The sequence below is a fragment of the Coffea arabica genome, chromosome 3e (genome assembly GCF_036785885.1).
Source record: "Coffea arabica cultivar ET-39 chromosome 3e, Coffea Arabica ET-39 HiFi, whole genome shotgun sequence".
Classification (NCBI taxonomy): domain Eukaryota; kingdom Viridiplantae; phylum Streptophyta; class Magnoliopsida; order Gentianales; family Rubiaceae; genus Coffea; species Coffea arabica.
In genome coordinates, this window is record NC_092315.1 from 5,655,023 (window position 1) to 5,680,298 (window position 25,276).

General features: G+C 36.3%; 3 protein-coding genes across 3 annotated transcripts; 2 read left to right on the plus strand and 1 right to left on the minus strand.

Annotated features, from left to right (window-relative positions):
* The first annotated feature begins 2,354 nt into the window (after positions 1-2,354).
* LOC113736227 (nuclear transport factor 2-like) lies at positions 2,355-7,388 on the plus strand. Its single transcript, XM_027263102.2, has 9 exons — positions 2,355-2,670; positions 3,442-3,576; positions 4,237-4,543; positions 4,912-5,177; positions 5,275-5,458; positions 5,611-5,732; positions 5,827-5,892; positions 6,369-6,447; positions 6,992-7,388. Exons 1-9 carry the CDS (start codon positions 2,632-2,634, stop codon positions 7,204-7,206), a joined length of 1,413 nt encoding a protein of 470 aa, XP_027118903.1. The 5' UTR covers positions 2,355-2,631; the 3' UTR covers positions 7,207-7,388.
* Positions 7,389-8,805: 1,417 nt separating this feature from the next.
* LOC113736533 (uncharacterized) lies at positions 8,806-14,175 on the minus strand. Its single transcript, XM_027263556.2, has 8 exons — positions 13,981-14,175; positions 12,575-13,405; positions 11,078-11,250; positions 10,632-10,722; positions 10,289-10,546; positions 9,539-9,711; positions 9,250-9,356; positions 8,806-9,136 (listed from the first exon to the last, which is right to left on the minus strand). The coding sequence occupies exons 2-8, from the start codon at positions 13,346-13,348 to the stop codon at positions 9,105-9,107; spliced, it is 1,608 nt and encodes a 535-aa protein (XP_027119357.1). The 5' UTR covers positions 13,349-13,405; positions 13,981-14,175; the 3' UTR covers positions 8,806-9,104.
* Positions 14,176-15,666: 1,491 nt separating this feature from the next.
* On the plus strand, positions 15,667-18,105 carry LOC113737951 (uncharacterized). The gene is made up of 3 exons (XM_027265086.1): positions 15,667-16,032; positions 16,362-17,515; positions 18,021-18,105. Exons 1-3 carry the CDS (start codon positions 15,667-15,669, stop codon positions 18,103-18,105), a joined length of 1,605 nt encoding a protein of 534 aa, XP_027120887.1.
* The last annotated feature ends 7,171 nt before the right edge of the window (positions 18,106-25,276 follow it).

Genomic DNA, 25,276 nt, shown 5'->3' on the forward strand with positions numbered 1-25,276 from the left:
AAATAAAAATCATCATCTAAACACAAATCAAAGGATCAAAAGAGAAATTCAAACTTCAAATTTCCTACTCTATTTTCTCCATAAGACTCAAATAAAGTTGTAATGAAATTACATCCAAGGATCCTAAAGATTAAGACCCATGAGAAATTTGAACCCAATAATCCACAAACAAGGGACCAAAATCCCAGTCAAAATTTCATCGAAAAGTTGACCAAAGATCAAAAGCGAGTCTTTTTTTATTTGTTAGGAACCAAAATAACTCATTTTAATTTTCAGGAACTAAAATTTAACATCAGTAATATGTGAGAGACAAATGGTGTAATTTTTTTTAAAAATAATTTTAAAAATATTAGTACTTTTAGGTTTAGTTGAATATAATAGATTGATTCTTACTGGAGTAAAGGAATGAGACTCAATTCGTATAGCAATTCCTTAAATTTATTAATAGAACTACTTGTATATTATCAATTTTTAGCCTCCACAAAACCCCCAAGCCCTAACCAAAATAAAATTAGTTGATAAAAAGAAGAGTTAATAAACATTTTTAGGTGGATATCCGTGTTTATATTTCTGACTTAAAATCAGATCTTACCACCCTTTAGTTTACCAAATAGTTCGCATAAAAAATTAGTTACCTATCAAATTTTTAGCTTAGAGAAAAGCAAAACATAAAGTAGTACCTATTCAATTAAGTGGCTTATTCTAATCCCAAAAAAAAAAAGAAAAGAAAAGAAAAAGCCCTTTCTCTACCCCGAATCCATACATATTACTTGCTAAAAACTCAACAAGCAGTAAAATCAGTCGCCACAATCGTCCAACCCTGACCCACAACTGAACCAATTATTTACCACATGCAACAAGATTTAATTCTACCGCTAAGTCCTAACAAGTAACCTGAAAAGGAAAAAAGTGATTGGTCAAAAACCCAAAAGGGCTCAATTGACTTTGCCCCCGCTGTACTTTCAAGCATAATATAATGGTAACATCACAATTTTGTTACCAAAATACCCCTATAGAACACCTGTAATCTCAGCCTTTATTGTTCTTAATGGTTAAATTTTGACCCATCAATAATGACCACTATAACCTATTTAAGATGCACGAATTGACCACTATTTGCCTTTTTCACTTGTTGCACTTTGGAACTATCTCTTTTTCCCTAAATTTGCCACTCAACTATGCACAATAGACCTCGTCATGATGGAGCAAATTGATTTTACCTGTCATCCTTTATAGTTATTTATTTATTTTAATTAATTTTATATTTTAAAAAAATATGATACTTCAAATATATCTTAACGAGTCCAATAGACACCCATTAAATAGACCCTTGATTTTTAAGTTAAGGGAAACTTTTTTTTTAAAGCACAATTAAGACCTCAATGTTTCCATCCTATTTGTTTCTCTAATTTTTTTCGAGTCATATGATATACACCGTTTTTAATTCCCTTTGATTGCAGGTCAATTCTATAATTTCACCGGCCAATCTCCCTCCCCCCTCCCCCCCCCCCCCCCCCCTCCCGGCGTACATGATAAAATAAAATGGTCTTTTCAATTAATTCTTCTCCAATAAGCATTTGGTTGAGACTATGTTGATTGTTAATATGGGGGGTGCCAAGTGCCTATTTTCTAAAGTTGAAGGGGGCAAAGTGAACAAACCTCCCAACTTTCAAGGGAGCAAAGTGCATTTAACCATAAGAAGAAATAAAAGATGAAAGAAAAAGTGTAATAGCAGTGCATCCAGGCCACAACTAGGGATGCAAATGAGTCGAGCTCGAGTTAATTTTGTGAAGCTCGAGCTCGACGAGCTCAAAATATCAAGCTCAAGTTCGAGCTTAAAAAAAAAAATTTATTATTATTTTATTTTTAATAAATAAAAAAAAATGTTAAAAAAATGAATAAAACTATTTTTTTTAACAAATAATAAAATATTAGAAATATATATGTAATTTTACTATTAAAATAAAAAATAAAAAATATATATATAATTGAGCTCGTGAGCCGCTCGCGAGCCAACGAGCTTAATGTTTTTGAGTTCGAGATCGACTTAATTAGCTCAAACTCGATTCGAACTCGATATTGACGAGCTCGATTCGAGCTCGTACTTGCGATTCGATTCGCGAAACACCCCTAGCCACAACTAATTACTCTACTAATCCCCCACAATCTCACTCACACACACACACACAAACACACACTACAAAAAGCCAATTTACGCGTCTGTGTGGTTTCAACTTTATGCCGAGACAAAAAACCAAAAAGCGAAACGCAGCTCAAATCCAGTGGTCTCGATGACGCCCACAATTTAACGTAAATATACGTATAAATATATATGTACATAAAACGCCACACTGGTCGCAGTGTCACGCACTAAAACACCACCACAAACACACACTACTGCTCCAACTCTACTCCAGTTCTACTGCTGCTGCGTCGTTCTGGATGTTAGTAGTCGTGAGAGAAGAGGAATGGGAATGCGGGAATCTTAGTTAGGGGTTTTTGGATTGGGAATTTCTGGATCTTGCTGCTGAATTTTTCCCCATTTTGCAGATCTAGGGTTTTTTAATTTAATTTTGTTTTGTTTTTCTCTGAACTCGATTTTGGGATTGGATTCTTTCAATCCCGATAGCAATGGCTACTCCGTTTCACTTGCCCGTCACTGCTGCTCAGGTATTTTACTAGGAAATCTCCACTTCCACCTCCACTGTGTGTGGAAAACAGTATATTGCTGGGATTTTCTGAATCCGTGTATGCTTTGCATGTCAAGGTTCAGCTGGCTTGGCTTCACGGAAAAGTGTGTGCGTGAGTGTGTGAGAGAGAAGGTTTAGATGTGAATGTTGGACTGTTGGGATATATTGGATTTTGGGTTGCTTTATTTAATGAGCATTGTACAATACAACATGCATTTGGTACCAGTTAGGGTTGCTCGGAGGACTCTTTTGATGTGTGTTTTGGGTATAAGGTAGAAAGTTTTTGTAATCAATCTACAGAGTTGTGTGAATCAGGGGATTTATAGATGGAGGTCTATCTTGTTTCTATGTGTATTGTACAATATTACGTGCAATTGGCACAGCATCTTATTGACTCTGGTGTTTGTGGATGTGTTTTCGTGTCTTTCGAGAAAAAAAAAATACAAAATGCTTGTTAGTACTCTGAACGGATAGGGGGTTGTATAGTCCGGTGTTTTCAGTTCATTTTTTGTTGGACTTGTTTGATTTTTTGGATTGAAAATTGTCTATGAAGGGAAGGGGGCAGGGGTGGGGGGTTGGGAATAATATACTGGTAACAATATTGGCGTCTTCTGGTTGAGACGCTCATCTGGACTGTGTAATTTCTAGAGCACGAATTTGTTATTATCAATCTGCATTTGAAGTTTTAAATCTCTTTTTTAACTATTTTTTGAGTTCTTCATTTGCTTAATTTTTTGGTTGCGATATTTAGGTTGGGACATACTTTGTTGGGCAGTACTATCAGGTCCTACAGCAACAGCCAGAATTTGTTCACCAGTTCTACAGTGATGCTAGCACTGTACTTCGGATTGATGGAAATACCAGGGATACCGCCACATCAATGCTGGTATGCTCTACTCTATTTCGGTCTTGCTAGTGAAGAATATATGAGTAGATCCAAGTCATTTCAGTACATATATGGTGGATTATGGAGAGAAACTATGGTGCTAAGTCTTGCTTGCCATCTGTGTCTCTGAGAAATTGTAATGCTTTATAGAGAGTTGAGAACTGCATTTCTTTGTTCTTGTCAGATTACATCTGATTTTGATGTTCCAACTTTAACTTATGGTTAAGTTTCTTTTTTTTTGGAATTAATTTATGGTTAAGTTGCTGGTGAAGTGGAGTTATATTGCATCTTGCAGTGCTTGTCGAATCTTGGTTGGCATATTGTCTGTACTTTACTTCCACTTACTTCAGTGCAGTTGATATTAATGCATGTGACATCATGATATATATATAGATAATCAATTGCTGTTGTTGCATATGTTGTAGAAAGTTCGTCTTCCATCATGAACATCTAGGACAAGCTTCGCATAGTAATCATATGTTTTCCCATGCCTTCTTGCTCCCTAAGCGCTTGTTATATACAGGGATGTTATTTAGCACGTATCTAAATCCATTCGTATTTGTGTTGTTCTACTTGGTCTCCTGATTGTTCCCTTTCAGGAACTTGCTCAAATTTAAATTCCAAATGTTTTCACATAATGTTACCTGTGTCATTTTGCAGCATATCCACACGCTTATTATGTCACTCAATTATACTGCTATAGAAATTAAGACAGCTCATTCCTTGGAGTCTTGGAACGGTGGAGTTTTGGTGATGGTTTCAGGTTCCGTGCATGTAAAAGATTTCAAGGGAAGGAGAAAGTTTGTGCAAACCTTTTTCCTTGCTCCTCAGGAAAAAGGTTACTTTGTTCTTAATGATATATTTCATTTTGTTGATGATGAAAACCATGTCCAGCATTCAGTGGCCTATTTGCCACAGAGCAATCTTGACTCCAAGCTAAATGCACCAACTGGTATTCGAGAACAAGGTATAATGATTTGGGCTGATTCTTTTCTAAAATATTTCAAGTAGAATCTAGAAGATAAATCCATTATTTTTTCATAAACGTCTAGAAGATAAATCCTATTATTTCTTCACACACCTTTATAAATTAAAAACATTAGGCTTTTGCTAGCTTTGTTGTTACCTACATTCAACAGAATTTGTTTAATATGTGTTATTCAGCATAAGAGCTGCACAAAGGTTGTCCAACTTGGTTGAGTCTTATCCATCAATTATGATGCTTAAATGGAATTGCTGCTTTCAGTTATGCCAAATCAGATGCAATCTGGTGTCAAGTGTAATGAACATAAGGTTTTTTTTTTTCTTTTTTGACCTGAATCATGGCTTCTGCAGTACCCAACTATGTGCTGGGTGGAGACATTCAGGGAAGGGAATTTGTTGCTGCTTCAACAATCGAAGAAAACGGTCCTGTTGATAGCTATAATTTTCCGGATGAAAGGTTGAAAAATGTCCCTGAAGCTGACAACATTCTGGAAGACAATTTTGCTGTACAATCAAATGGTTCACTTCAGAGTGCAATGAATTCGGTGCAAGACCATTTATCTATTGCTGTCGACGAGCCAGTTGGGGAGCCTCAGAAGCACACCTATGCTTCTATTGTATGCAACTATATTTATCTTTTTGTGTTACAAGTTGTTTAACATTTTTAATACTTTAATCACTTACATTATTTGCTTCAACTTTTCGGAGTTACAGGTTGCAAAAGGACAAACTGCTCAAGCTATTCCTCCTCAGTCTGCCTTTAACAAGAATGCACCCGCATCTACGGATTGGCACCATGTATCTGACCCCCCTAGTCAGCTGCCTATTGAATCATCAAATAGTGTTGAAAGGACTGGAATGGATCATGTGGAAGAAGCCTCGGGTGCTGAAGATGAAGGTGACTGTTACTTCACTAAAAACTTCAGTTCTTTGTATGGGTTGGTGTCTGTATCTGGAGTACTTGTTGGAAATATGTGTTAGTAGTTGAATTTATCAATCACTCATTCCAAAAGACTTTTTCCATTTTAAGAATTTCTCTATTGTCTGCAGTTGAAGTGAAATCAGTATATGTTAGAAATGTACCAACTACTATGGGTCCTTCTGAAATTGAGGAGGAATTTAAGAAATTTGGCAGACTTAAGCCTGATGGTGTGGCCATCAGAACGCGGAAGGTTTGTACTTTTCACTTGTCCTAATTTACATCATGACGCCTTGTGTAGACTGCAGCAAAACTGACCTTCAAAATTATGCATAACTACTGTCCAGGATATTGATATCTGCTATGCATTTGTCGAATTCGAAGATATTGCTGGTGTCCAGAATGCAATTAAGGTCTGTATTTGTTCAAAAATTTTGAATTACAAGTATTGTAATGCAGAAGTTTGATGCACAGTTATAGAGCTTTTTAATCAAGTACCTAATGCATTTTTTTTTGGGAGGAGGGGGGGGGGTTGTTTTAATAGTTCATTCCAGTATTATATCATCTCTCTCTCTCTCTCTCTCTCTCTCTCTCTCTATATATATATATATATATATAGCTATGTATATTATCAGAGGAGCTTTGTTAAAGAAATTCTCTAGTTTCTTTCTGCTTCTGGTGAACAAAATAATGGAATTCTCTAGTTGTGTTTAAAGTTAAAATGTCGTGTAACAGTTCTTTTGATTAGACTTTTTATTCATCTTCTGTTACTTCGATGATTTTCTTTTTAAAGTTTTTTCATCTGGATTTTAATTTGCATTATGATTGTTTGGCACATCATTGAATTTGCCTGTAATCTAGGCATTTTATGCTGCTGATTTCTTTGCAGGCATCTACGGTGCAGATAGCTGGGCACCAACTATACATTGAAGGCCGGAGACCGAACAGAGGCATCCCTATTCGAGGAAGTATGTACCTGGATTTTCTTTTCACTAAAAAAAAAAAAGAGGTTTCTAGATTTTTTCTCAGATTTTGTTACTGCAACACAAACAACATCATCATAATAAACTTTTCTCTATCATAACACTCCCATGCCCCTGGAATGTTCATATCTGATGCATCTATGCGTCAAAGTCAGTTTTGGCGATCCTGCTCATGCAAGTATCTTCATTACGAGGAACTTATATAGGCTTGAACCTTTTTCCCTCTTAGTTTTAAGGAGTTGAGTCTGGAGAATTATAGGGTGTCAAACCAACCTACACGAAATCCATCCTTGTGTATTTGCTGTGCCTAACAATCAGCGTGCAGTTGATTTTAAAGTTATCTGTGTTTTCAGGTGGCATACTTGTTGCCAAGGCTGTTGTAAAAATTATATGATGCGACAATAATTTTTGTGTTTCATCCATGTTATTATGGTTTTGGCAGTCAAAACGTTTATGGCACGACAGATTTTCTCTTGCTTTTAGTGAATTTACTGGACTAATCTTTTATGTGTAAATTGTTGTGTTTTAGGAGGAAGGGGTAGGGGCAGGATTAGCTACCAGATGGATGGAGCAAGGGGACGCTTTGGTGGTCGTGGTTTTGGTCGGGGTAACAGCCAAGACGGAAATGACCGAGACTACATTAGACCAAGGGCAAATGGCTTCTACCGACAAGGTCCTCGTCAAGAAAGAGTATTTTCCAGCAGCCACCAGGGATTAAGAAACGGGCAGAGCTCTTCGGAATAAATACAAGATTTTATTTCAAAGGGTGAAAAGTTTTGAGCCTATTTGAATTTGCTATTTCACCTTTCATAGCTCCCGAGATTAAGTATATTTATACTAGTGTTTCCAATTAGATGCATTAAAAAGAATCATGCCAATATGTTCTTTTGGGGCAGTTTATCAAATGAATATCCGTCTTGATACAAGCACACTGACGCAGTCATTACTTAGTGCGTAGATTTTACGGGGCGATGCTTTGTTGATATCTCTTCAGTTTTTCTGGTGCAGTTTTTAATCTCGACTTTCCCTCCGATGCTCCGGAGCCCTGCTGCTATACGCAATCGTGGCATCGTTTCCGTATACAGATGTACATTGACGGTGCTAGTTATTAAAATGGTTTGAGTGCATTTTGTGCATGAATTATTCTCCATGATAATGGCTAGAACTTGCCCAGTTACGCGGTAGAAGATGAACAAACTACCATGAAGATGTAAATTCAATAAAGAATGCTATACTGGACCTCAGCGTAGATAAACATTCAACAAGAAACACAGGCAAGTGGTAAATCGATAGCCGATCAGGGCTAGAGAAAGTGCAGAGTTATATCTAATGTGCAAGGACCACAAACGGTGAGGAGGCACTTGAACTCTAGACTAGATCCGAGGAGCAATTAGAGAATCAAATTTGATCAAGAGTAGCCGGTTGTTTCAGTACCCAGGTGCCTAGATTCAAGGCATTACATAGGATTTAAAAGATTGGAGCCCTTTTTCCCTGTCCAGCACCAACAATCGAACGGAAAGAAAGTTGTGCAACGGCTGAACAACAGTTTTCACAATTAGAAAGAAAACGTTTTTTTATAATCAACTATTTTGTGGCTACAGAAAGGTAAGACGAATTCATGTCTACAGTAACCTTGCCATTATAATGGAACCTGTGCCATTCTTATTATTTTTCACCTTTAAAAGTTGACCAACCACACTCGTTAGAGAGATTTCATGCGTTGCAAAAGGTCAGAATCTAAGTTTGGATAACTCCAAAAGAACCACTTTTTTTTTTTTTTTTTTAAAAACAAAGAATCAATAGTGATTTCTCACTTACCCCTTGATGACTCGAATTCATACCCTATGAGTTACAGACAAAGGATCTTACCAACCACTTGTTAAACTGTTTCAGCATTAAAACCATAAAAGTCTTCAGAAAAAACAGTTAGTAGGAACAAGGAAAAAAAGGCATCCTGCCGCCTTGAGATTCCTCTCGCTTGTTGGTTATATTCGCCATAAACAGTTCGTATGCAAGAACTTAATTAATGGAAGCCTTTGGGCATATAAATTCGCATAGAGGAATCAACAAAAACCCCCCGTACTAAAAAAAAAAAAAAAAAAAAAAAAACAGAGAGAGTTTGTTCGATTGGCTTATTCAAATTACTATACAAGGATAAAGGAAATTAGCTTGATTTATCTAATATTCTGATATATTCTGAAAATATATCCTGAATGCCTACGGTACTCTTATAGTTATTATGGCCAAAATGTTTGCACCTTTTTCCCGAGTACAAATGAGAAAAAGCCAAATAGCAGAAAAGCAATTCCAAAAATGTTATATACATCAAAAGCAAGGAGAAGATAGGTGAAATGGAATTAGCTTGTAAAATTATCCATTGCTCTATTTTTCAGTGCCTTCCTGCAAGGCATATTCTACATTTACTCCAAGACTATTCCGTTAACTCTTTTCTAATGATATGTTTCTGCGCCTGACTTAACCTTTTACAGGAAAGGAAGACTGTTCATGTTGAAAACTTCCAACTTATTAGATCACAAACCTTCATGTCGCGATGCGATTTTATTCTAAGACCATTCGCATTCCATGCAAGCCATTCCGTGTAGTACATCAGCTCAAGTGAGTAGCATCTCTTTGTGGTACATTTATTTTCTCTTTTCTGTTAAGATGCAGATGACTACAAAAGCACCATTAGTGAAACAGGGTCGACTTTTCGAGAATTAGTTAGGACTCAAAACTCAGGTAATCAGGCAGCAACTTGTTTAAGGTTTCAAGCATTTGCAGTAGTACCTGTTCCATGGGGTACTGCCACATGGTCGTTCTCCCGCAACCCCAAATCCTCCTCTTCATCCTCTTCTGTTTCCCAGAGAAAACTGGCATATGCTGCAAGCACATCGCTGCAAACAAGAAAACAAACAGTAGATTTAGGCACCAAAAACATCACACAAAAGAAGCCGCATCTTCAGGAGGGAAAACAAGAAACCCCAATATCCTTCTGATAATCACATGCATTTTCTACTAGTGTTCCTGACAAAATGGCCTAACATTTGCAGTACTTGTAGACTGGAATCATCCTTACCTGTTCTGTGGTGCAGCTTGAACTGCTTGCTTGAAGAAGGGTAATGCTTCATGTCTGTCTTGACGAAGTTCCCATATTACCTTAGCATACTGTAATGTTATTTCTCCATCACTAGGATCTAAATGCATTGCGCGCAAGTAGTATTCTTCAGCTGCTTGAAGGTCTCCCTGGGTCTGCAAGTGGAAAATATTCTCACAAACAGTGAATTCAATGTTCTCTTAAAGAGAGACAATAAATTAGAATAACAAGGAGTGAATTCATGTGACCCCAGAGACAACTAGGTGTAAATGATACAGAAAACAGAAAGCCTGAGTTCTTTAACATTGCAGGCAAATGCACGATAGACCACGCAAAAGCCTGAAGACCTCTGGTCTAGAGGTTGGTTTCTCTCCCTCTAGGCCCCCTTGGCCCAGTTCTAATATAGGTTACATAGATGTTGCTGATTGACTGGAAAATAATCACATCCAATATACACCTATGTCAAGATGCTACTGCAAGGTACTAGGTTATCAAATGATTTAATTTTTTCGATCACAATTAGAAATTAAAAGATAATGTGAAAACTTGAATAATCAAGTAAATTGCTGAAATTTGATGACGATCAAATTTAGGTCTAAAGGCCTATAAATTAGTGTTTTGGAGGAAAGACAGTAACATGGACCTGTGTTATGCTTAATCAACTGTACAGTATCTAGATCAGTTACAAGAAAAAAGAAAAAAAAAAGAAAAGAAAGGAAATATAGGTACAACCTCACAAAGGTACTGTGCATAATTCCTCAGAAACAAAGGGTTGGAAGGGTTCTCTTCAATCATCCTCCTATAGTACTCTTCGACGTTAATACTGTCACTGAAGTCTACTTTCATACAATCAGCATACCCCATGGTACCGCCAAAACCAGCCATGTCAATTCCAAGCCCTGTTGCAAGATGTAATGGGGGGCTAGCTGGTCTTTGGTCTTCAGCAAATTCTGAGTGACATTGATCCATTTGACCACCAAATTCTTCAACCTAACAAATCCCAACGATTATAAATTTACGCCAAAGACACAAACGAGCATTTTGAAGGACAAAATTATTGTACAAACATAAAAACCTGTCTCTGCTCATTTGATGAGCTGCTTTCCACTTCATCTTCATCTTCATCTAATTCCCACAGGAAACTGGCATATGCTGCCAGCACATGGCTGCAAAAGGAAAAACAAAGATCAGCAATCAAGCACATGAATGAGCTGATTTAGATATGGAGACAGAGAATTGCACGGAGTAATTGGTGGTCATATGGATAATACAACCAGTTAGACAAAACCTTTAGCTCAGTAACTAAAGCATGCTTTTATCATCTAGACAGTGAGAATGCTAGAGAAGCTGAATTATCTGAAAGTTTACGATGAGTGTCTAGTCTAGTTTTCAGCTACTAAAAAATCCTGTTCTTGCACGTAAGAATGAGACAGAAAATCCCCCCATACAAACATGCACTCTGCTCTGAGGAGGGCAAAATTGGATATCCTCGCACTACTGATGCCTTGTTTAAGCATGTACCTATCTTCAGGAGCTGCACAAGCTGCCTTTTTAAAGTACTTTAAGGCTTTGTCTTTGTCATTATGGAGCTCCCACACCAGTTTAGCATACTGAAGCATGATTTCCCCATCTTTAGGATCGGCAAGTGTAGCATGAAAGTAACATTCCTCAGCTCCAGAAAGTTCCCCCTTGGACTGTTAGGCAATACCATCAATCACATTCAGCATCAACAAGATATAAGAATGAAAAAAAAAAAGCTGTAGTACGAAATTCTTGTGATATTTTTTAATTTCCCTCACCCATTTCCTTTGGACTAATAGCTTCGTTGGTGTTGCAATGGGAAAGAGGAGGGGCAACAGGAGGTGAGACCAACAGCCTAAAATACAATCTTAATTCTGGAAATGTGTGAATCCAGCTAATTAGGGAAAACATGTAGGTTTATCAGGGCAAGCCTATAGCTCAAATGCTACATACATTCTGTGGTTGGTGGAAGTCCACTGAGAATAAACATAATCCAGCTTCATCCCTCAGACTGCATGCTTCTAAATACTTATATATTGTGCTGAACTTTGATGCATTCTAAATTTTAACAGATTCTAATTCCAGAAACTGACATAATTATTTCTCAATGGCGAGCAATATGCATTTCAATTTAGGCAACTGTATAGGTTCATTGACGCTAATCACATTCTCCTATCAGATCCTGATATGACGGTACACAGGGCTCCTTTGCTTGAAGCTGCACTGCATCAAATGTGAATAGGTTGTTCAGTTGGAAAATCTGGAGGAGAAGTAGAAGGAAGAGTTGAGAAAATTTGTGGGAAAAAAGAAAAAGTAGTCGAACAGAAAGAAATGGCTGATTTTAAGATATGACTTTCCTTATATTTCTGTAATCATATATTCCTATAATTTAAAAAAAAAAAGTGATTTCCAATAAAAGTATCAAATTTGTGTAAATAAAATAAACCCCTGCTCAAATCCAACCAACTTCAAGTTGAATCCAACCTCCTTGAATATGGTATGCTAGGCTAATATTCTCTAAATGTTTCTAGGCAGAACAAATGGCTATTAAGACTTGCACCCTTTACAAACTTGCTCACAAACTAAAGAAGCACAGAAGCATCCAAACTGTAGCCCTGCACCACAATAATTTGGAGAATGCAGTATAATCCCCAAAGGACCAAAAAGAAGAGAACATAGTATTATCAACGCGCACGCCGGGGGGCCATCATTTCAGGAACTCGAAGCAAGCTCGCGGATTCATTGGGCCTACTAATATAGAAATATCTGAAACACTGTCCTTTTTGGAAACAGAAATTAATTTGTGTGGGGCTTAGTTAGAAGAGGACTAGAAATTAGTTATATCTGCTTCCTGATAATTGCTTTTAGAGTGTGTATTGTTATCACTGCGAGCAGAGTCCACCTCACCTAACTCTTTTCAGAAATTAACGACAATGAACAATTGAAGAAGCTGAGAACAAGTAGATCACGAACAAAACTAGCTAGAAGAGCACTAACCTTAAGAAATTGAGCATAGTTCCTCAAGAACAAAGGGTTGGAAGGATCCTCTTTGATCATCCTCTTGTAATGCTCCTCGACATCACCATTCTCATCAAATCTTGGTGATCCAGAGTCCAGAGTACCACCATCAACACCATCATCATTACCTCCACGTCCTCCAGCAAGAGGCCACGGACTACTAATAGCTTCACCTTCAATCCCCAAATCTTTAAACTCACCCAGTGTCTCTTCCTTTCCTTCTTCCTCATCTGCATCTTCCTCAATCGAGGCCATTGCATTCTTTCCAAAGCTGAATTTAGGACTTCCCAAATCCGCAATCCCATCTCTCGCTGCCAACATTTTTGCCGCCAAATCCTCATTTCCAATCACTTCTTCCTCCCCATCGTCCTTATTATATATACAAAAAGACGGTTCTGTGTGCAACATTAGACTGTGCTGCTCACTTGAACACCCGTCGCTCGACATTCTTGAAAAGAACAATTCTTCAAGTTCATGTGAATTTGAGGCCAACCCTTCTAAACTACTGTCAGATAGAGCTCTGCTAAAGACTTTTCGCCCAGATTTTAATTTGAATTCAGACAAACTTGAAATATTGGGTGAAGTTGAGTTGCAAGAAACTGAGCTCAAGATGGATGAGAGTTTTGCTGTTAGGTGACCAAGACCATCACGGTCTATCTTAGTATTGTTTCTTATGTTAAATTCTCTATTGGAGATATCTGAGAAGAGGGTCCAAGTCTGCCTAACAGGAGCCCATGAGGTTCTTAATAGCATCTGTGAATCTTTGATCAATATTATACACTTCTTGCTTGAGGCTGTGCCAGATGTGATCTGTCATCAGAAATGGGACCCAAGAATTACAATAAATTAATTAATGAAAAAAGAATTGATTTAATTGATTAAATCTCAACAAATTGAAACTAAGAGAAAATGCATTAAGAAATCCGCGTGGGAAGGATTAAGATAGTAGGTGAAAAGTCGACATCTTCATCAATCTTGAAACTCAAGTGTACATGGTAAGAGATAGCAACAGCTTGGAAAATTGCAAGATGCACGTGATTTTCTTCAACAAAAAACTAGGAAAGCAATAACACCGCCTATGCACGTGAATAGAAATCTAAGCTCTATCCCTGTTGAATTTCTACGAAAAGCTTCATCCTTTATTTATAAAAGAAAACGACATGGTAATATAGTACTTATCATCTTTCATGTTCTTGTTCTGAAACAGAAGACTTTGCCATTAAATTGAAAAGACAAAGAACGGAACCTTTTGACTCTGTTAATTAATAATATATGCATGCAAGAGTCAATTAGACAATTATATTACTAACTAGTACTAATGACATAAACCTATGACTAGCTACAGAGATAGAAATCCCTGAAATTCAACAAAAAGATGCACATACCTTCGATCAATCAAGAGCTGTAACTTTAGGCTTGCTTACTCATTATCGAATTAATAGTAGTGCAATATGATATTTTTGGAACTTGGGAATTTTGGAGGATGAAGAAATAGCAAGGCTGCAGCAACATCAATCAATTGGCGTGGAGTTTAGACTTCAAATCATTTCCCAGATGAAAGTTTACTAGGACGAGATCATAAGGTTTAAGAGAGGGGAAGTCCTCTTTGTTACATGCTTATTCCTGCCTTGGAAAATGAGAAATCTTGCGTGGGATTGGCCACGTACATAACAGATAGAAACGTGTCACGATCTTGAGCACCTTTGTTGGCCAATAAGCCACTCTCTATTGTTCAGGCTCCCACAGCCAAAAGAATTGAATCTTTTTGTTCCTTTTCTTGTTGGGGGAAATGTTTTGTTCTAATCATATTGGTCATGCTAATTTCCATCAATTCAGGTTTGTAGTGTAAAGGGCTCCGTATTCAAGAATATTGAGCATTCAATGGATAATCATCAAAAAAAAAATTGATGAATTGATGAACATATAAATGCGTTAATGTTTCTTCATGAATTAGAAATCTTAGGAACATTATTTAATTAGTCTTTCTTTGAGGGTCAAATAGCCTTTTGAAAATGGTAATCAAAGACCAGTTAGGAGATTGAATTCAAGTGTGAAAAATCGAAAGATGGATGGGGCAGATTGTTTGAATTAAAAAGTTGGAGGGGCTTTATGGAATTAACCCTCCTCATTTTTCTTTCCTCAATGTTGTTTCCCATCATTTTTAATCAAGATAAAAGCATATCATAGACTTTGTTGAAGTGAATACAAAGAAATATCCTCATGCATGCATGCAGGTGCTTTTAAGTTGTGAACCAGGGATAAGGTTTGAAGATGAAACAATAAATATGCTTAATTTAGGTTCAAAAAGAAACCTTGTAACTAAACTAACTAAGAAATTTTGAGCATTCCCATCATTTTTAATTTTGAGAGTTTAAATTTTAAATAAATTGACCAACTTGATTTGTGATTAATTAGCTGACCAAGCATTCCTAGACATGACTATATATATGATGTATAGTTTTTTGTTTCTAGCGGTCTATTAAGAATCTAGTCAATAAAATCCCTTAAAAAAGATAAAAAAAAAATAGTTACCAGTAGAATTATCAACAATAAAAGAATTAATCTTAGCTAATTAAACCTTAATTAATCATAGCTATGTGTCATGACAATAAACCGAAGTCGAAGTCAAATGTAAAAGTAATTACGTTTGATTGTTAACCATTATCCTTAAATTGATCATTGCTACTGTATGAAAATGCCAAAAATTAGGAGATGTATATAACATATTTAAGGGATGACAAAATCCGGCAGTTGATGATGAGAACATTGGTCAAAAAGAGAGATTGAGTTCTCCTCCTTCGTATGCGCTGGTTTGAATGTTCTCTTGGGAGGCCATCCTCTCCTTCCCCACTCCGCCCGGTACCTCCTTCGCATTCATGCCTGCCTCTCCCTCGTCGTCCCATTATCGGACGGCGAGTGGAATCTGTTCTCCTTGCCTCCTCCTTTTCGTTTCCTTCTTCTTCTTCCTCGTCTTAGACCAAAGATTCGTTGTACCGTAATACATCATCATCGTCCTCTTTGAAAAGACAACCTCAAATTAATTTGCGTCCTAGCTTTTTGGATAATCAATCATGGCACGTAACCTGAAAGCCTTCCAACTTTTGGAAATCAACGTCATTTCAGCCCAAGATTTGGAGCCTGTCTCCAAGAAAATGAAAACCTATGCGACTGCATGGGTGAATAGCTCCCGAAAACTCTCTAGCCGTGTGGATTCTGGTGGCCATGTTAACCCTACTTGGAATGACAAATTTGTTTTCAGGGTTGATGAAGATTTTCTTCGACAAGATACCTCTGCCGTCCAAATTGAAATCCATGCCGTCCATTGGTTCAAAGACACCCTCGTTGGCACCGTTCGCGTTCTCGTCGGAAACCTCATTCCCTCTCTCCTCCGATCACGCCACCACAACCATATTGGCATGCGATTCGTTGCCCTTCAGGTACATTTTCTTTCTCAGCATTATTGATATGAATATAATCACCCTTTCCATTTTAGGATTAAAGGGTTCGTTAGATCTTCTTCTTCTTTTTTTTTAACAATTTCCATGTTTATATGCATCTAGATCAGGCATCCATGCAACTCGTCTCATATTTCCTGTCACGAGAAATTATGATTGTTACACTTGACCCAAGTTTAATCATTATAAACATACAAACCTACTGGTCGTCTTTTTTGTTATTGAAAATGATTGATTGCCAATGGGAAAATGAATGATATCGTTCTAGAGGATAACTTGTGATGCTGGAAGTTATTGCATGCCTTGATCAGGTACGCCGTCCATCAGGACGTCCACAGGGAATACTGAACATTGGCGTGACATTACTCGATAGCTCTATGCGTAGCATGCCTTTGTATACACAATTAAGCGCTTCAGCCGTTGGTTATCGTGATCTAATGGGGGAGGATGATTCACATCTTCAAAACAACCACACCAAGATCGAAAATCAGAATCCAAACATCAACAACAACAACAACAATAATACCACCAATGCACCGAATGTGAAGCCAATTCTGCGCCGTACAAAAAGTGAACGCAGCGAGCGTGTGACATTTGATAAAACATCTCCAAATGGCTCTGTAGTGGCAATCCCACTTCAGAAGAAGGGAGCTCTTGAAAAGGATGATTCCATTATCAGCATTTCTAATGAACCATTTAAGGGATTTCCAAAGAAAGGGAAGGCAAGTTCGGTGATCAGCGGTGCAGAGCTCAGGGAGAAGCCTAAAAGTAGAGGGAAAAGAGGTGGCAAGTCTGGTTCGGTGCTTAGTGATTCCGTTGTTAGCAAAGAGTCTTCCTATGTTAGGCCCAAAGATCGGCAGCCTGTTGTCAAGGCCCCTGATTTAAAACCAGCTGTTAAAACCAAAGGGGCCAATCCCAAGCCTGGGTCTGACATTGGAAGTGAGCCACCAACAAACAAGGCTGTTGATGATAAATATGTCACGATCTCTAAAGCAATTCCTCCACTGAAAGAGCCACCAAAAATGGCTATTGGAAAGCCCGTTCCTAAATTGAATGCATACGAGTATGGTGGGCCGAAAGCAAATGGGAAGTATGTGTTTGGGGCCCCAATGAAGGCTAACTCTCTTTGGTCGGACTCCGAAGTGGGGCCCTCGCCGTCCGAGGTGGCTGCAGCAATGGCCGAGAAGAAGTACCCGTTGGACGAGGAGCGGAGCTCGGTGTTGGATGGATGGAGCTTGGATGAAAGCGTCGAAGGACTTAGGTCGAAGCTCGAGAGGTGGCGAACGGAGCTCCCGCCGCTGTATGATCGCGGTTACGCGTCGAGCAGCTTCCGGTCGACGGGGCACCATAAGAGAAGGCACACAGATGGTGGCACTGGGATGTTCTCATGCTTTGGTAATATTTATGGTTATGAATGCCAATGCATTTGTGGTAAGCCTCCAGGAAAAAAAACCATGAGCGCCAGGTATCAAAGCCCATCAGTTGGCAGTCGATCTTTTTTCTGACGGCCCAACACCACAAACAGAAACCTTCTGTTTTGTCTATCTCTATGTGGGCCGCTTGTGATCAAGACGTTTCAAAAAAAAATAAAAATGGGGTGTCCAAAATTTAACCTATAGGAAATTTTGGAGGTCATGGCACAATCAGGTATGTTGGGGCAGGTGGTGGACTTGAAAAGGGATTGTTGTTGCTGTTAGGCCAATCTTCTCATCTTGTTTCTTTTTCCATTTTTTTTTTTTTTGTTTCCTTTGGGGTTGTATTGATATATGTATACGAAGAATATTCATCTGCATTTCCTTCTTGTTTCATTGTGGATTTCAAATTCAGTATTGGTCTATTGTTGAATACCTATTTAACTTCATCAAGACTTTTAGTTAGATGCTAACCTTTTTGTTAGGTGAAGTAGTTAAGGATGTGGTACTTCAATTCATTTGTCTGCGTTTCTGCTTGATGTCCAAATCATTCTGCAGTGGCTGCTTAATTAGGTACTGCCTGGAGGTTGGTCCAAATGGCAAATATGCAATTCAATTCGAGTTAGCTGCTTTTGAAATTTGACAGAATGCCCTCTTATAATATTGTGCAGAGATGGTTAATTAGCACCAAGCCACCAAATAATTTTTACCAGTTATTGCTACACAGATTGCAGCCATCTATTCTATTAAAGCGCCGTTACCTTCCCCAAAGAGGTTTATGTGAAAATTAAAGAACTTTTATTGGAAAAGAAGAGAGGAAAATAAAGAACAAAATTTGCCTTATTAATTTTATTCGTTGTCTTAAAATCTTAATACCATGTTACTGCCAGTTTGGATGCATTTTTTGAGTACTTTTGTAGAAAAACAATGTTTGGATAGTGCTTTTATCTCAAATAATATTTCCCTTTCATCATAAACACATTTCCCAATCCACCTTTTTATATTTTCCATCATCTTTTTATCTCACCTACATCACATCACAAAAAATTCTACAGTAATTATTCCAAACAATATTTCAAATAATACACTATCCAAACAAACCAGAATTCCAAACCCAATGTTGTATTACCTTTTTGAATTAATTTTCTATACACTGACAGAGTGTATACACTTTCACTAGTGGATGAATAACACATAATTCGATTGAATTTGAAACCAAAATTTTGCATATGTATCGTGCATCCAATCATGATAGTGTATATATTGTCGGTGTATATTAGATTTATTCTTACTTTTTTAAGCAGTAATGTATGTGACATGAAAAAAATAGCTGAAAATTCAGTGATATTCCCAGAAAAACTCAAAAATTTGTTCGCACGAAACTAGTAATCCAAACAATTACATGCCTTTGTTTTCCTTTTCTTTTTTCCTAAGTTCATTCCTCTTTGCAATTAATTTATCACCCTCTTAAGTATGTGCTGAAAGTCCATCGTTGCCTAGTCGATAACCAATTTGACGAGATTTTTTTTTATGCGTCGTGATTGAAGATAACCCACAAATTAATTTTGTTTACAGCAAGCCCTCTAAATACAAGAACAAATTTTTTTTTTTTTTTTTTTTTTTTTTTAGGTGTGTCCCGCAGGGAGTGGACCCCGCAGACTATTCACCACCCTAAATACAAGAACAAATGATTGACACTTGATCCTCAAAATATAACATGGATTCTACTTTGTTTGGATTGCATTTTTCTATATTTTTTATAAAAAAAAATTAACGTAACGATTTGATATATATAAAATAAAAAATAATAAAAAAATATAACGATTTAATATATATAAAATAAAAAAATAATTAAAAAATATGTTCGCGGGAGAGATTCCAAAATATATCGTGGAAGAAGTACCAAGCTTCAGTAATTTGTATTCAAACGCAACAGAACTCAATCTTGGACGTTAAATTCCAAATTGAGGCCTTGAGCAGATGAATTTTCACAGGGAGCCAAAAAAGCAACAGTAATGAAACTATAGTAGTGCAGGGAAATGTTGGATAATGATGGAACACCGTCCACGTAAATATGCACCATTGTAAGAGGCTACAAGCGACGCGCGGCGTGGAGACAGAATGATAGCAAGTATCTCTTCACATATTTCGTCTGTCAAATGCATGATGATGATGATGGATAGATCCTCCATTGCAATTCACAGGACCCTGCTGAAAGCCTGACCAAAACAACCATGACTTTGTCTGATTGTGCATTCTTATAGTAGTATTTTAAACATCTGCCTAATATGGGATCAGGGCCTCAACCATCAAGAAAAAGTGAAGAAAGTTTTGCCTGCAATTGTACTCAATTTCTGACAAAGTGAAGTCTGTTATGGTTTTCAGATGATGGATTGTTTTGGAAGAAATGAGTGATCTTGAAGTTTTACCTGTATGATTCATGTTCTTTGATTTGACAAAATTGTAAGTTTATATTCTTTTTTTTTTTTTACTAAATACAATAGATCTATACTTATTCTATGTTATGGGTAGGAGAGATCTGAAAAGACTCAAGAAAAAATCGGTGAGGACTGAACTATCACCGGTCAAGACAGATGCAACCACTTAAAATGACAAGTCACATATAATGGCAAATAGTGGAAGGCAAAGTTTGAACCACGTATAGTGACAAAATTGTAAGTTTAGTGGCGAGATAACTAATGTGGTGTACAAACACGAAATATTGAGGATGTTAGGGACAAAGTTTAAATTGTGTGAATACTTTGGGGCAAAAAAAAATGAAGATAACATTTGGTTCAATATTTATAAGGGGTATGATTCTAAATAACTTGTGAACCTTGTGTAGAATATTTGAATTCATTCTTCAGACCTATTATTATGGAAGAAAGCAGAATACAGTGGTGAAAAAAAAAGTCTACTTTTGCTTTATTATGAGCAAAATTTAAGACTTCAAAATTGCAAATGTAATGCTCAACGAGATATAATAAAAATAAAAAGTTAAAGAAAGTAATAAAATGCCTGTTCTATCAAGAAGTCGAGGGGAAAAAAATCATGATCATGATAGTTTTGCTTCAACTTACGCTCTTCTTCGCATTATTTGAATAGATAGCCTTTCTCATTAGTCTTAGTTAATTTTTCACTTAAATATAACAAAAAAAGGTTTACTTTTATTAAGTATGTTATAATATAGTATTCGATTTAGTACTATTGCTTTCAAGGCTAATATAAAAGTAGAATTTACATACACATAATCAACTCGTCTTGCAAGTGGATTTCATGAATAGATCGCATGAATATATCTTCCATTAGTAACACAGAATTACAAAATTGCTCAATACATGGGGAAAAAATCCAAATCAATAGAGTACTCAATTACGCCTGAATAAATTGAGGGTAATTTTCACATAAATCTAGGGATTATTGCAAGATTCATCTTAAATAAATTAATGAAAAATCCTCAATTAGCTCAAACACATAAATACTTCTACTTGAATAGAGTTAAAAAATGAACCAACTTACTTAATATTCAAATCGAACTTGACTTGACAAGAGTCTGTTTAAGTTTGGTTTGCTAATTAATCCAACCAAATTTGAACAGTGCTTTATGTTCGAAAATATTATTTCAACTTGGACAAATATCTCGTTCAAACTTTGTTAGATAGATAAATAAGTTAAATTAATTAAAATAATCAAATAAATTTAAGCACTAGAATATTCAATTTGATTAAACGCGTAAAATTGTATATAAATCTCCTACTCTCAAATCCTTTTAAAAAAAAAGGAAAAACAGTGGCAAGCTGTATCTCTTTTTTTTTCAAAGACGATAAATCTAATCTATCCTATACTAAGGGGAAGGGGGCAGACCTAAGGAGACTCAGGGATAATCCAAAGGGGACTAAACCACCATCGAACCAAACGGGTGCACAGCACACCCGTCTGAATTTTTTTTTGGAAACAAACCAATTAAATGTGATATTTTGGTGGGAGGCAAGGTTTGATCCTGTGTCAAGCTGTATCGAACTACAAACATGCTACTAATTCATACTATAGGTAGGTCCCACAAAAAGCCCCCGGTGAGCCGCGTACTCTGTCGGTCCACGTGGCAAAAGAAACATGCGGTGTGTCACGTGACTTGGTGCCCCACATTGTCGGCTTGTCGCTCTGATGCGACAACCTTTTACCTTTTAGATCCCACTGTTAGTGTTATGCTCCTACCCTTTTGTATCGCCAATATCTCGTGTTTCGTGCTTCTTCTCGTCCGAGATCTTGACATTTTCTCCATTTTTTTTCCTACAATTCCTTATGATGAAATTATGACCAGTAAGTAATAAACAGATTTAATAAAATAGTGGGTTTAATCGTTAAAAAAATCTTGACATAGACATAAAGTAAATGGAGCCTTCTAATCTTCAGTTGCTATAAAAAAAAAAACATGTAATATGGTCTATGATCATATGAAGACCAATTTGACAACTAGCATACCAAAAGCATTTGAGATAAATTACTAATTCAACATGGAAGAAAGCAATCAGCCCTCTATGATAAAAAGCCATGCCCTAAAACTCTAGGGACAACAATAATGGAAAGTATAAATGGTATTCAAAAGTAATTAATTAATTTGGAAACATTATTGTACTTGGAATCTCAAAAAATGCAAACCAAGATTAATTACCTTTACGCTTTTTACAAAACAAAATAGATCAAAAGAGAGCAATTAGAAGATGGCTCAAGTGCTAATATTTTCAAAATTAATTTTAAATAGAGAAAATATTTAGAATGTAAAGGATGATGTATATAATTTGTATCTATATAAATATAAATGTAAAGAGGAGGTCTTGGTCTAATAGTTAAAATTGAAATCTCAAAATTTAGAAGCTGCTTGGTTTAAATCCTCTTCTCAACAATTTTTATTTTAAAAAAAATAGTCAATAATGTGTTATTCATAATGCCTATAAAAAGATGCGTGTCTGTCGATATATTTCAAGTGTCATATTTTAACTTCGTTAACACCTTTCCACACTAATAATAATATCGGTTGGGAAAACCCTTAAATATTTTACAAAACATAATGCTGTGGTCCCAATTGGATGCTTATGAATCTAAGCTGGGAATTGCTAAATCTTTTTGTTGGTAGATAAATTCTTTTTCGGTTGTGGATCGCCGTACTTTAGTGGTAGCCCCATCTTCTCTTAAATAAACGTTCGTAGTTAGTTTTCTCTTCAGCTTTTGCACAGGCCCACAGGCCACCGATTGGCAGCTGTTTTAGGTCTCTACTTTCCAGAACAGGGTTTTGTGCTGATTGTCTTCACAATAGTCGACAGCAGAAAGAAAGAAAGAAAGCTAGAGAGCATGGAGAAGCAAAAATGCCAATATTTATGCTTTTTTTCCTTGTAAAAAGACTCAACCTTTAGACTTTGGCCATTGCTTTTTTTTTTTTTTGATGCTAAAGTTTAGAGACACCTAAGCTTAATTAAGATTGTCAAAATCTTTGGTACTGTTGGGATGATGACAACAACAGTTACGATATCAAGGCAAAGTCCGCAAGATTTCTCTTTGTTAATCTTGGTTTAAGGATTTGCCATTTGTCCCTTTCCATTTTTGTGTTCTTTTGTCGGCCATTTAAGAGTTATTAATGTTGTTAGCAAGCAGGTTAATTGCACTCATCTTATGGACCTAACAATTCTTAGGTTAAATGCATTGCACGTTTGCATTATCAAGATGCTTGTTGTCTCGAGGAAGAAAAAATCACTTGATTATTTCAGTGCTTATTCTATCCTTTTGATTCGAGGATGAATCGATCATCAAAAGAAGAATTAGGCCAAAAATTAGGACGCATCATCGGAAAATCAAGCTTCCATTGGCCGTAAAAAAAATTCAATTCATTTCTTAATAATCAATGAAAGTGTCGTTTCCTTTTTCCTTTTCCTCTTCTTTTTTTTGGGGGGGGGGGGGGGTTTGAATGAATTTCTTGTTTGCTACTATATACTTTCTTAAGTGCATGACAGTTAAATAAAGTTTACAAAGTAAAAGACTGAAGTGCTTTACATGACAAATGATACTGTCGGAAAAATATGTTAGTAACACCATAGATGACTTAATTTTTTTTGTTATATTAATGAACACGTTTATGAAGACTTAGGATTCTTAATGAGCAGAGCACCCTCCTTAATCTTGATTATCTTGTCTGCTCCAACTGTATACTTTTTTTGGTCATGCTTTACTTTTGATGAATTTAGAGTATGATCCCATCTTTGGTAAAAACAGATGCAAAAGAAAGAAAGTTGCTTACGCCCTAAAGAAAGGACAACACAGAAACGGAAAATACAGTATTGACTTAATAAAGAGTAATTAATAAAGTGTTTAGAACAATATAATACTCACTCCGTCCCTCTTTTGATAGTCTTATTTTTCTTTTTTATCTGTCCCAAATTGTAGTCCACTTTCCAATTGAAGAATGTAGTTGTATTTTAATTTTTCTAAAATACCCTTATTCAATGTAAGTTGTTGTTACTCGAAACCTAACCCATTTAATGAGAGTTGATTCTTTTTTTACCATCAATTCAAGTTCCCATAAAGCTGTACTCTAATTAATGTGAGGGTATTTTAGGAAAATAGCTACCTAAATCGATCGTTCCAACAAAGTTAACTACTTTTTCTTAAACTGTGTGAAAAAAAAAACCAGGACTATCAAAGTGGGACGGAGGGAGTATTATCTATTGCATTTGACTAGTACTAAAGAGTTTACAAATTTAAATGAATAAAACCATCCCAATTTTGTTTTTCCAAAATAGTTTCTCGGATTGAGACAATTGAGAACCTAATAGTTCATACACATAATTTACATGTGCAAAATTTATTATTATTATTTTTTAATAATTTAAGCTTGTACAAATCAGTTGAATCCATGATCCCAAAGTGTTACTTACTAATCAAGTTGGAAAGAGACATAATTAGTTTGCTAATTATAGCAATCAAGTCTACATGACCTGTATATCAATTTCAACAAGTAAAATTTCTCTCCCAATCTTTAAGTAATTACGAAATCAACATTAACCTACAACCTTGGAAATTATAACAATCTTGGTATGCTGAGTCTATTATACTTGGGAAGCAGTTGTATATGTACCCTTGGAGTCTTGGACAAATTGCTGCATGACAGCTTCATTCATGCATGCATGTTTGTTTTTTTTTTGTCGAGGAAATTCATGTATTGGATTTGGAATAGCTAAGCAATTGTTAATGGCATGGTCTTATAATTATATTTCCACTATTTTTTTGTTATCATAAACATGTTTCATTTAATCATTTTTTAATTTTACGAATCATCTCTTTATTCACATATACATTATATGACAGACAGTACTATACAATTATTTCAAAAGATTTTTTAGATAATATTCTATCCAAACACAATACTACTGTTATTGAAATACACAGTGTCATTAATATATGCTTAATTAAATAAAAAAGAGTTTTGGTCTTCACTTAATTAGCTTCTTTCTTGTTTTGCTTTTTCTTTTCTTTTCCTCTACTCTGTTTGTGGCTGAAACCAAAAATGTTGACTAAACATCATTTTCATGGTAGCTAATTTCAAAAACATGTTCGCAAACTTGCTGACTAACTGAAAATGGCGATAAAATGCAAAGAATTGAAAAAAGAGGTCTGAGAAATTGAGCAAAGGAAAAACAAAAGTAATCAAAAGTTGAAAACTTGAGAAGAAAGAGTGTTCCTTTTAGAGTGCTAGGCGCACTAGCAGACATATGGGTCCCATACACATCACTCTCTCCACCATCAGCACCCACCTCAAGGCCTCA